Source organism: Mytilus trossulus, chromosome 5 (genome assembly GCF_036588685.1).
Source record: "Mytilus trossulus isolate FHL-02 chromosome 5, PNRI_Mtr1.1.1.hap1, whole genome shotgun sequence".
NCBI classification, from domain to species: domain Eukaryota; kingdom Metazoa; phylum Mollusca; class Bivalvia; order Mytilida; family Mytilidae; genus Mytilus; species Mytilus trossulus.
This window is the reverse complement of record NC_086377.1, coordinates 74861144-74873454: the sequence shown is the minus strand read 5'-3', so window position 1 is coordinate 74873454 and position 12311 is coordinate 74861144. Positions and strand designations below refer to the sequence as shown.

Below are 12311 nucleotides of genomic sequence, written 5' to 3'. Positions count from 1 at the left end.
TCAAATATTATACTTGACTTCCATTTTTACCAACACCAGAGGGTGTGTCATGATGTATGTACAACTTCCTAGGTCAAAGGTCTGTCTGTCTGTTGGTCTGTCCATCGCTAACAAATTTGATCCACACTATATTTTGAGAGGACAGTTGTTATTATTTCGTACTTTATTTTCAACTTAACATATATATTAACCAACACCAGAGAATGTGTCATAATGTATGCATCCTCTTTGACACATCAATTTTATCCTAGGTCAAAGGTCAGTCCGTTGGTCTGTCCATCCGTTCATTGTTCTTAACAAATTGTGTCCGCTCTACCGCTCGAGAACCGCTAATATTTCATACTTTATACTTGACCGTCTGTCTGTCGGTTTGAATATTGACCATTTGTGAATCAATTCTGGTGTCATTGTTTCTCAACAGATGCTTGCAGGATCTCCTTACAGTGATCATTTCCAAATTTTTGCTGATTTACAATTGTAAACAATTTTGTATAAATTTTATTACAAAATTTTCCTGATAGAAATAATTTGCTTCTTTGTGTTATATTTTTCTTAAATTAAAATCATATATTTTTCAAAAAGTTGCAGCCCCTCATCAAATTTTTTTAACATTTAATTAGCATTCTTTTTTGGAGGGTCATAATATATTGAAGGCATAATTCTAAAAATATGTGACAAATATCAATTGTGCAGCACCTTTAAACATATTGTTCAAACATCAATCCATATATCCAGAAGTCACCTTAGAGTAGTCAACAATGAGTTCACAGCATGCAGTCATATCACTATTATACTATGAAAGTAATTTGAGAATATTTATCAGTTTTAACTTAAAATCTAAGAATAAAACCACACATGAGACTATGTAATAACTTCAAATAATGCTTCATATAAGAGTATCCATTCAACTTATTTACCCCACGTTATTGACAGCGGGGCCCACAGAGATGGCTCCCATCTCAATGGTATCTAGTTAGTCCTATAACATATGACCTCGGGAGCATTATTTCAAAAACTATTTCTATTTACTGTTCTGATAAAAAAAATTACTATCAATGTGTCACACTTCGCATTCAAAAAACGTTTAAAATTGATTAAGAATGCGAAGTCATATGTTATAGGACTAGTGGGGTATAAAAGCCTTATTGTTACAACAGGCTCTTCATAATCATTTGGTTTGAAAGATACTAGTAGTCTGTATTCTTGATTTAGAAAAATGTAATCGCAAGAAAAAAAATACACAAAACTTAGAATACTTTAGATAATTCAGGTAGTCTTTATTGAGTATGTACAAAAGAACAGCCAGTAGTCATTGGATAGTGTAGATCATTTAAATAGTCTTGACCTATTTATTAGTACAAAAGAACATCTAGTTATCATTGGATATTGTAGATCAATCCAGTATTATTGACATATTTATTTGTACAAAAAACAGCCAGTAGTCATTGGTTACTGTAGATCATTCAGTTAGTCTTGACCTATTTATTTGTACAAAAAAACCCAGCCAGGTGTCATTGGATACTGTAGATCATTCGGGTAGTCTTGACTCTTAACCTGTTCATTTGTATTAAAAAAAAACGTCAGTTGTCAACTTCATTTCACACACACATATACGAATATCAATTATATGCTTACGAGATATGGTGCAATGTTAAACTTATTACGGTATGTGAAAATCAAGACTTCCATAAAAAAATATCCTAATATTAGAGGCAGTGGCATCATTTTTCCTCAGAGCTTTCAGCTCTTTGAATAAGTTGATTGGTCATTATCTTCATTAACAATTATCCTGACCTAAAACTTTAACCAAAACTTGAACCTGAAGCAGAACAGATGAAAAGATAAACAAACAAAAGCATGGATCATTAAACATGAAGCCCCTCTACTATTGTAGGCTGGCATAACAATTTATTACAACTATCACATTTTGTAATTTATTCATGCACATTTAAAAGATTTATTGATTTGTATCAGTTTAGTTTTTCAATTATATTTAAAAACTAACTCCTACTATCATTGTTTGGTCTTATTGTGTAGAATATTTACAACTTTTATCATTTGACTTGTGATCCCCACAGGGGTTCAGTCTTATATTTTGGCGAGTGTTTGATGTGTCTATGGGGCACAATGGAGGTCTTAATTTAAGAAGCACACCCTTTTCCCCCAAGAGAGATTGTTATTGGAATAGCTCATTATTGATTTTGCTGTCTTTATCAATTTCAATATAAATCACAATATTAGGTACAGCTATTTTGTTTTCTTTTGACATATAAGAAGTATTTGTAAATAGTACATTCAGCTGTATACAATATAACCAACACAAAAAATCTGAAACTGGATTACTGCCCTTTTAACTAATTCTACTTAATACACAATTATTTTGATTTTTTGTTGTTGTTTTTTTCCTGCAATTATTTTGTGACACTTTAGTAAAATGCGTATGAATTCAATCCCCCATGACTCTATTCATGCTATTTGTAAGATGTCTCTACTCTCATTGGCAATCACACATAATCTCCTTATAAATTTATTTTCGCAGGCCTCATCTAACAGTATTTTCCATAAAATATATAAAACAATAAAAAGCTAGCACAATCATGAATTGTGGTCGTATATTGGTATCACGTTCTTGTCGTCCGAAACGTTTGGTTTCCTGACAATAACTTCAGTATTAGTGAATAGAAATCTATGAAATATAAAAAAAACAAGGTTTATAACTGTTCCAGACCATATGAGTATTTGGACCGCACGCGTACGGTCTGGACCGTATACATATACTCGTACGGTCCGACCATACGCGTATGGTTGGACCGTATGAGTATATAAGCGTATGGTCAAGTAAATCGATTGAGAAGGCCCTAGTATGAGCCGTATGTCTCAGACCTAATATGTATAAATCAGTAGACGAGTATTACCTCTTCCTAATGACGTTTTAGAATCAACATTTATTTATTTACATTTCAGACAGCAAAATACCAGAACAAATAAAAAATATGGATCATGAGTCGATTGACATTTATCTGAACGCCCTTGAATCAGGTTCAGAACGAAGACGGGATATAAATTTAATAATTGTTGGAAAGAAATCTGTTGGAAAGACTTCCTTAGTACGAAGATTGTTTGGGGAGGAGTTACAAAGCGTAAAAAGCACAAATGGTATAGAAATTCATCGGCGGAGATGTCGAATAAATCTAAGTAACTGTGAATGGAATAAAGTGTTAGGTAAATATGCGATTTTTTTCTCACTCTCGTTTTACATGTTTTATTCATTGCAAAGTTATCATAGAAAAACTAAAACATAGTAAACATAATTTTCAAGGTTTTTTCAAGTTCTGTGTATGCTGTTTTTATGTATTTACTTTTTTTTATTTTTTTTTTCAATTCTTGGAAACACATTTTCGTATTTGGCACAACTTTTGGGAATTTTGGGTCCTTAATGCTCTTCAACTTTGTATTTGTTTGGCTTTTTAACTATTTTGATCTGAGCGTCACTGCTGAATCTTATGTAGACGAAACGCGCATCTGGCGTATAAAATTATAATCCTGGTACTTTTGATAACTATTTACACCACTGGGTCGATGCCACTGCTGGTGGACGTTTCGTCCTCGAGGGTTTCACCAGCCCAGTAGTCAGCACTTCAGTGTTGACATGAATATCAATTATATGGTCATTTTTAAAAATTTTCTGTTTACAAAACTTTTGAATTTTTTGAAAAACTAAGGATTTTCTTACCCCAGGAGTAGATTACCTTAGCCGTATTTGGCACAACTTTTGGGAATTTTGGGTCCTTGATGCTCTTCAACTTTGTATTTGTTTGGCTTTTTGATCTGAGCGTCACTGATGAGTCTTATGTAAACGAAACGCGCGTCTGGCGTATAAAATTATAATCCTGGTACTTTTGATAACTATTTACACCACTGGGTCGATGCCACTGCTGGTGGACGTTTCGTCCCCGAGGGTATCACCAGCCCAGTAGTCAGCACTTCGGTGTTGACATGAATATCAATTATATGGTCATTTTTATAAATTTTCTGTTTACAAAACTTTTGAATTTTTTGAAAAACTAAGGATTTTCTTACCTCAGGAGTAGATTACCTTAGCCGTAGTTGGTACAACTTTTGGGAATTGTGGGTCCTCAATGCTCTTCAACTTTGTATTTGTTTGGCTTTTTAACTATTTTGATCTGAGCGTCACTGATGAGTCTTATGTAGACGAAACGCGCGTCTGGCGTATAAAATTATAATCCTGGTACTTTTGATAACTATTTGCTAGACCCTAGTATGAACCGTATGTTTCAGACCTAATATGAATATTCAATATTTAATTAATGGAATTAAAGATTGGCATGTTGGAAAATACAGACTAAAGATCTCTACTACATTATCGCAAAATATTTTTATTTGCAAAAATGACTATGCTTATGTAAACTTATCCTCACATCCGTTTTATTATATGTAAAAATGTTTGTTTTCTTTTATAATTATACTGTTTTCTAGAGTACTCTTTTATACTTGAGACTTAAAAAGCTGTGTAATAAGGATTTTTTTCAATAGATTTTTAGTGCCTGCATTTCATGTTTATATGATCTTCAACATCTTATTAAATGTCCGATGGATGTCTAATCAGATGGATGTTTAATCAGATGGATGTCTAATCAGATGGATGTCTAATCCGATGGATGTCTAATCAGATGGATGTGTAATCCGATGGATGTCTAATCCGATGGATGTCTAATCAGATGGATGTCTAATCAGATGTCTAATCAGATGTTTAATCAGATGGATGTCTATTCAGATGGATGTCTAATCAGATGGATGTCTAATCAGATGGATGTCTTATCAGATGGATGTGTAATCAGATGGATGTCTTATTAGATGGATGTTTAATCAGATGGATGTCTAATCAGATGAATGTCTAATCAGATGGATGTCTAATCAGATGGATGTCTAATCAGATGTCTAATCAGATGGATGTCTAATCAGATGTTTAATCAGATGGATGTCTATTCAGATGGATGTCTAATCAGATGGATGTCTAATCAGATGGATGACTAATCAGATGGATGTCTAATCAGATGTCTAATCAGATGGATGTCTAATCAGATGTTTAATCAGATGGATGTCTATTCAGATGGATGTCTAATCAGATGTCTAATCAGATGGATGTCTAATCAGATGGATGTCTAATCAGATGGATGTCTAATCAGATGGATGTCTTATCAGATGGATGTCTAATCAGTTGGATGTCTAATCAGATGGATGTGTAATCAGATGGATGTCTAATCAGATGGATGTCTTATCAGATGGATGTGTAATCAGATGGATGTCTTATTAGATGGATGTTTAATCAGATGGATGTCTAATCAGATGAATGTCTAATCAGATGGATGTCTAATCAGATGGATGTCTAATCAGATGGATGTCTAATCAGATGTCTAATCAGATGGATGTCTAATCAGATGTTTAATCAGATGGATGTCTATTCAGATGGATGTCTAATCAGATGGATGTCTAATCAGATGGATGTCTTATCAGATGGATGTGTAATCAGATGGATGTCTTATTAGATGGATGTCTAATCAGATGTTTAATCAGATGGATGTCTATTCAGATGGATGTCTAATCAGATGTCTAATCAGATGGATGTCTAATCAGATGGATGTCTAATCAGATGGATGTCTAATCAGATGAATGTCTAATCAGATGGATGTCTAATCAGATGGATGTCTAATCAGATGGATGTCTAATCAGATGTCTAATCAGATGGATGTCTAATCAGATGTTTAATCAGATGGATGTCTATTCAGATGGATGTCTAATCAGATGGATGTCTAATCAGATGGATGACTAATCAGATGGATGTCTAATCAGATGTCTAATCAGATGGATGTCTAATCAGATGTCTAATCAGATGGATGTCTAATCAGATGGATGTCTAATCAGATGGATGTCTAATCAGATGAATGTCTAATCAGATGGATGTCTAATCAGATGGATGTGTAATCAGATGGATGTCTTATTAGATGGATGTTTAATCAGATGGATGTCTAATCAGATGTCTAATCAGATGGATGTCTAATCAGATGGATGTCTAATCAGATAGATGTCTAATCAGATGCATGTCTAATCAGATGGATGTGTAATCAGATGGATGTCTATTCAGATGGATGTCTAATCAGATGTCTAATCAGATGGATGTCTAATCAGATGGATGTCTAATCAGATGGATGTCTAATCAGATGAATGTCTAATCAGATGGATGTCTAATCAGATGGATGTGTAATCAGATGGATGTCTTATTAGATGGATGTTTAATCAGATGGATGTCTAATCAGATGTCTAATCAGATGGATGTCTAATCAGATGGATGTCTAATCAGATAGATGTCTAATCAGATGCATGTCTAATCAGATGGATGTGTAATCAGATGGATGTCTAATCAGATGGTTGTTTGAATTGAGTGTTGTATAAACCCTTTGGCAATTTAATCCTTTAGCAAATACTTTATTTCTACTGTAATTTTATTATTTCAATTACTGCGATAGTTGTGACTGTAAAGTTTTTATATGAAAATAAAATTTTATTGATATCTATATTTTTTAAATGCAGATACCCTTATTCGTTTAATGTGTTTGAGCTTTGATTTTGCATTTGAATATGGACTTTCCGTTTTGAATTTTCCTTAGAGTTCGGTAATTTTGTTAATTTACTTTTTTCTTGATAATGACCTGTTGCCTTAACATATTATTGTTTATTAGTTTAGATTCTTTATTGTTTCTTTATTGTATACCATCTGAAATCGGTGAAGTTTAATCATAACTTCCATAGATTTCTTCTATACTATGAACACGTTTTAATATTTTTTTTGTAGATACAGGATTAGTGAAAGAAGCAAGTATCAACAATAGAATATTGCAGTCAATTGTCAAAGAGTTGCATCAAAATAAAGAAAAACCAAAGCATGACATATTGGAGATATCTTCATCAGATCAGATATCAACGGATGATAATAAGGGCAAATTCACAAAAAATATTGAACATGACGAAGAATCTCAACCCAAAATGAATTATCAGTTTGCTTATCCGGAGATTACAGAATCGCCGTTGTCTAAACTGGCAAAGGATGAGCTGTTAAGTATAATCGGATCTGCTGTAGACTTACAAGACGAAGACGACTATGCAAATTTAACAGTGTGGGATTTTGCTGGTGACATTGAGTATTACAACACACATCAAACGTTTTTGAATTCAGAAGCAATTTTTCTTGTCGTAGCAAATTTACATGACATAGATGACACAGTATCCTACGGTTTGTAAAGTCAAGATATAATTATATTAAACCTAGATACGAATTATTCTTGATGTTCAGTTCATATAAAAACAATGAAACTAAACATTTAAGACAGCACATTTTAATACGTGGCTTTTTTGTTAAATGATTTTTATTATTTGCTCTAAACGACACTAATTTTCGTGTTTCATTTAATATAGCCATTTGCTATCTTCACTTGCATTTAGAAATTGACAATGAGGATCGGATGAAAACAAAAGTTTGTGACAAAAGAGATGACTTAGCTTTCCAATTGTTCTTTCATTTTCTATGTAGCAACATTCTAGCAGTGTCTTCCCATGAAGTATATATCTCCAAATTGATACAATATTCTAGGACTTGTATTTCCTATCATGATGTCCTTATAAGAAGGTTGCTGCTCACACAAAAGCTATCAAACCAAGAGTCAAAGAGGTGCAGTTGAAATTATCCCTTCTAAAAATTTACAGACGCCATCAATAGTTGGTTTAACGTCATTGAATATCTGTTTTATAGATGATGGCGGATATGTTCCAAAAGTCTTAACTACAATCCTGCCACTTTTTGCATACCGAATTATACTTATCACCAGGTTTTTAAATACACGAACAACACGACGTGTGCACATGGAGAGTAGAATCTTCCGTGAGTGTATGAAATCACCCCCGGTTTTTGGTTGGGTTTTCTGTTGCTCAGTATTAAGTTCTCTACGTTGTGTTTTGAATATTTTTGATTGTCGTTTTAGTCTTTGGCGTTCTTTGTCATGTCTTTGTCAGTTTATTTTCGTCTTATGATTATAAATGTTCCTTTTATATCTTTCCCCTCTCTTTTACACGTAAAATCGTGTAATATACTTGTATCTAACCTATTTTATATCTTGCTTAAAAAGATATCACCCCAAATGGTGTCTTCTTCTTATCTCATACAAACATCCTTTGTTATACGACCGCAAATATCTTGCGTTGTCCGAAGACATTTGATTTCCAAACAATAGCTTACATATTAGTGATTGGATCTTGATGAAATGTTACCACAAGGTTTCATATACAAACATGAAGGTTGGGATTGATTTTTGGGGCAATGGTCTGAACTATTATGAAAAACGGAACAAAAAAAAAACTGTTCTAATACAAATGTATCAATTGTTCATTTCTATTCAATGGGATTTAATTCAAAGGCTAGAACACGGTGGGTTCTTTATTATGCTAAATGTAACCGTATCTTTAGATTTTCGCCCAAACTGTTTAGGGTTCGACCTCTCCGCTCGTATCAAGCTGTGCCTCGCAATGTGTTTTATTAATGTATAGCATTTTGATTTCTGTACCTGGAAAATTCATGGACTCCATCATTAAATTGGCTTTATTACCAGATTACCATAGGCATGTTCCATTTGTAGTTACCACAATTTACGTGGACTATGACGTACAAGTGAGACTCATTGCCAAATTTGTACTTACCACAAACAACAAGACGGGTGCAGAATGTGATATAGGATCTGCGTACCCTTCTTGAGCACCTCGATTCAACCCTGATTTATACAAGGTTCATTTTGTTCTCTCGATTGTGTTCTATATAATGGTGTGCATACTTTTGTTTGTCTATTCTTTGGGTTTTTTTTTTTTTTTGCCCGATCGTTATCGCTTTCTTTTGTTGTCTATTCTTTAAAGTTTTTTATCTGCCCATTCGTTATCGCTTTCTTTTGTTTGTCTATTTTTGGGGTTTTTTTTATTTGCCCGATCGTTATCGCTTTCTTTTTGACTGATGAATGTTGATTCGCCCGTGTGTAACTTTCGCTTCTTTTTATACACTGATTTAGATAGTTATATTTTTTACTTGCAATATTGTAACGGTCTGCAGGATAAATCATTATATTTTTTTTATTGAATGAAGTAATTATATTCTTCAGACACATTTCAAGTGCAGTCATCCACCAAAATATTTAAATATTAATTTGTCTTTCATAACAGGCACATTCAATTTTTGGATGGATACAATACATTGTTATGGAAGCATAAATGACAAAACTGAAGCTGTATTGCTCGAAGGAGCTCACAACCTTCTAGATCCACCAGTTATTGCAATTGGTACACACAAGGACAAATTTCAGGTATTTATATCAAAGTAACAATGGAGTAGACATTTTAATTTAGTCTCTGTTTATAAAAACTTGACGACTAAATTTGGGCCTTTGAAAATATTTAGGTAATGTTAACTTGTGTTCGTATAAAAACGGTATTCTAGTTAAGTTTAGACTATGGACATTGGAAATACTTCACCAATGTATTGGATCTATAAGATACGATTAGATCAAGTTTGCCAAGACGTCTTACACATCTAACGGGCTGTTTACGAATCGCTGATTCAATGTTACATTAGAGCGCAGTTTAAATAGAAACTATCGAAATGGTTTCAGTCTAGATTGTATAATATCTATTTCATTTTACTGTACGAATATGTACCTTTGTCATATTGATAATAATGTATATCTTTTTCTGTCCTGACGGTCATGCTCGTCAATGCTGATTGTCGTTTTTGTTTTTAAAGTTGTTCTCTTGGACATTTTTTGAGTGAAGTGTGAATGAGATGATGCCTATTAATTGACACATAGTAAATTAAGAAAACCAGTGTTTTACAAGTCAATAATATTGCAAATAAATTGACATTTAATATGAAAAAAAAATGTATCAATTTTGTATTAGTAGTTTTAGTCTCTACTCCAACATTGCCTTATTTTAAAGACATTTTTTACGGATGTCACGATTATAGTTTCCTTTGGTATTGACAGGTTTATCAACATTTCCTTATTTGTCAAAATTATTATTATTCAAGTCACTAGACGGATTAATGTTCACCATCAATTTGATTATTACAATTACTATAGACACTTTTTTCTCTTTGCATGTGTTGGTGTCTGCTAATTTCAATAAGTAGTGTTTTATCACTCATTCTTAATTTTGTCAACTTCCGTTCTTAAATAGTAACCAATTTTTTGCCCCAGTGTTCGATTCTTTATGAATATAGAAAATAAAAACTATCATTAAAAAACCCAACAATATACAGAACACAGTTTTCATAGGAAAATTAAAACTGAGCAACATGAACCCTCTGAAAAACGGGGATTATTCTCAAAGGCCCTGGTTGGGTTAACAGATGCTGATGAAAAACCTGTACCATATAACCGGCTTAAAAACACCCCGATTGAAAACATATGAAACAATTCAATGCCAAAAACTAACCGTCTAACTTATATCATAACAATTTACGAAAGCCAGAGTCTTTATACATCTGCTCTAGAAAAACATCACAGAAAAGTACAGATATGAGAATAGTAATAGTTACTGACAGCCAAAAACATCATAAGAAATCATGTATCTAAGACTGTTTTAGTTAAATGATAATGAAATAATACAATATCACTGTTTCTGTTTATGCAAAAGGACGAAGAACAATGCAGAAAACGTCTCGAATCCTACACTGATAAAATATTTAAAGATTCCAAGCGTCACCTCAGATCAATTCACCTGATATCCAACACAGAGGATGAAGAAGATGCTTTTGGAAAATTGAGAAATAATATATTTGCCACAGCAAAGAGTAGCGCAAATTGGAATCGAGAATACCCTGTTAAATTTATTCAGATGGAAAAAGCCATCAACTCTGAACTAACGATCGGAAAACAAATAATTTCTTTTGAAAGAGTAAAAGAACTAGGTGAGAAAATACCACTTCCGATAACTGATGACAAGGAGCTTCATCTCTTTCTCAGGTATCAACATGAAATTGGTAACATGATATTTTTTGAAGACATTCCGTCATACATCATACTTGATCCCCAATGGTTAGCAAATGCCTTTACATGCATTGTTACAGCCCAGCAGTTTCAACTGGAATTACCACACTTACAATAGAACAACTTCAAACAAACAGGTAAGATGGATCCTAAGCTATTGGAAGAAATATTCAAGAAACAATCAGAAGACATGAGGATTCATAAAGAGCATATACTGGAAGTAATCGAAAAGTTTGACATTATCATCTATCCATTGCTATTGACGGAAAGTGGAAATGTACAAAGGGAGCATAGATTTTTTTACGTTCCATGCATGCTTCAAACATTAAAAATTAAGGATATTGATGTATTGTTTAACGTTTCAAATGCTAACAAATCTACATGTTTGTGTTTTGTCTTTAGTTTTTTACCGCCGTATCTAATCAGCAATCTGATTGTCTCTTGTCTACGAGAATATCCTCTAGCAGTGGTAAAGGGCGAGATAGGCCTCTTCAAGGATTGTTGTGTATTCAATATTGACAGAACTGGCTGTGCAAAATTTGTATTAGCAAAGAGTAGTCATATGATTCAGCTGCAAGTATGGCAATGGGACGAAGTAGATACAGAGGTTAACCAAGCTGTTTTAAAAGTTGTCGAAAGAGAAATCAACAGAATTATCAACACGCGATACAAGTTGAAAACGGTATCTTTCGAGAAAAAATGGAAGTGTGAGACTACCAGTTTCTCTTTTGACACAGGATTCCATGAATTTGATCAAGTAGATAATGGGAAACAATTTTATTGCGAAGAACATGCGACAACTCATAACTATAAAGACTATTGGTCTGGTGAGAAACCAAAGGTAATGTTTCAATTTTTTTAAGATTATTTTCATTGAGTGGGCATATCTTTGTGAGACGATGAAATCCAATTATTGGTAATTTTTATTTTTATTCATTTGATGTGTACTCGTTGCTAATGTCAGTATCATTGTGGATTCGTTGTGATAAAAAAAAAGTATTGGGTCCATTCCCAATTGATATGCGCGACTGTACCACGTATTGATCTACTATCAGTTCCATTTACAAAATCGCGCGTGATTTTGTTTTCTTCAAAGAAATGCATGTGTTTTGTTAATTAAACGCTTGTCATTTTGTATCTTACTTTTTTGTGTCAGTAAAGATAGTTGAGTTTTTAAGATCGACTTTGTCTAATTCGTTATCAAAGTTCCAG

General features: G+C 33.2%; 2 protein-coding genes across 2 annotated transcripts in view; both read left to right on the top strand.

Moving 5' to 3' along the window:
• LOC134718304 (ankyrin repeat and sterile alpha motif domain-containing protein 1B-like) overlaps nucleotides 1-8379 on the top strand; it is a 43070-nt gene extending 34691 nt beyond the window's left edge. Inside the window, exons 9-10 of the mRNA XM_063580799.1 lie at nucleotides 2965-3222; nucleotides 6872-8379. Coding sequence (XP_063436869.1) covers nucleotides 2965-3222; nucleotides 6872-7317 — 704 coding nt within the window. The 3' untranslated portion in view covers nucleotides 7318-8379. The remainder of the gene's footprint in view (nucleotides 1-2964; nucleotides 3223-6871) is intronic.
• Nucleotides 8380-9287: 908 nt separating this feature from the next.
• Nucleotides 9288-11239, top strand: LOC134717467 (probable serine/threonine-protein kinase roco6). Its single transcript, XM_063579996.1, has 2 exons — nucleotides 9288-9416; nucleotides 10747-11239. Exons 1-2 carry the CDS (start codon nucleotides 9294-9296, stop codon nucleotides 11215-11217), a joined length of 594 nt encoding a protein of 197 aa, XP_063436066.1. The 5' UTR covers nucleotides 9288-9293; the 3' UTR covers nucleotides 11218-11239.
• Nucleotides 11240-12311: the final 1072 nt, after the last annotated feature.

What these genes read in the sequence shown, in the direction of transcription:
- LOC134717467 (XM_063579996.1), top strand. Translation starts at nt 9,294, where the DNA reads ATGGATACAATACATTGTTATGGAAGCATAAATGACAAAACTGAAGCT. An exon ending in CACACAAGGACAAATTTCAG is followed by an intron (nt 9,417 to 10,746) that starts GTATTTATATCA and finishes TTTATGCAAAAG; the next exon opens with GACGAAGAACAATGCAGAAA.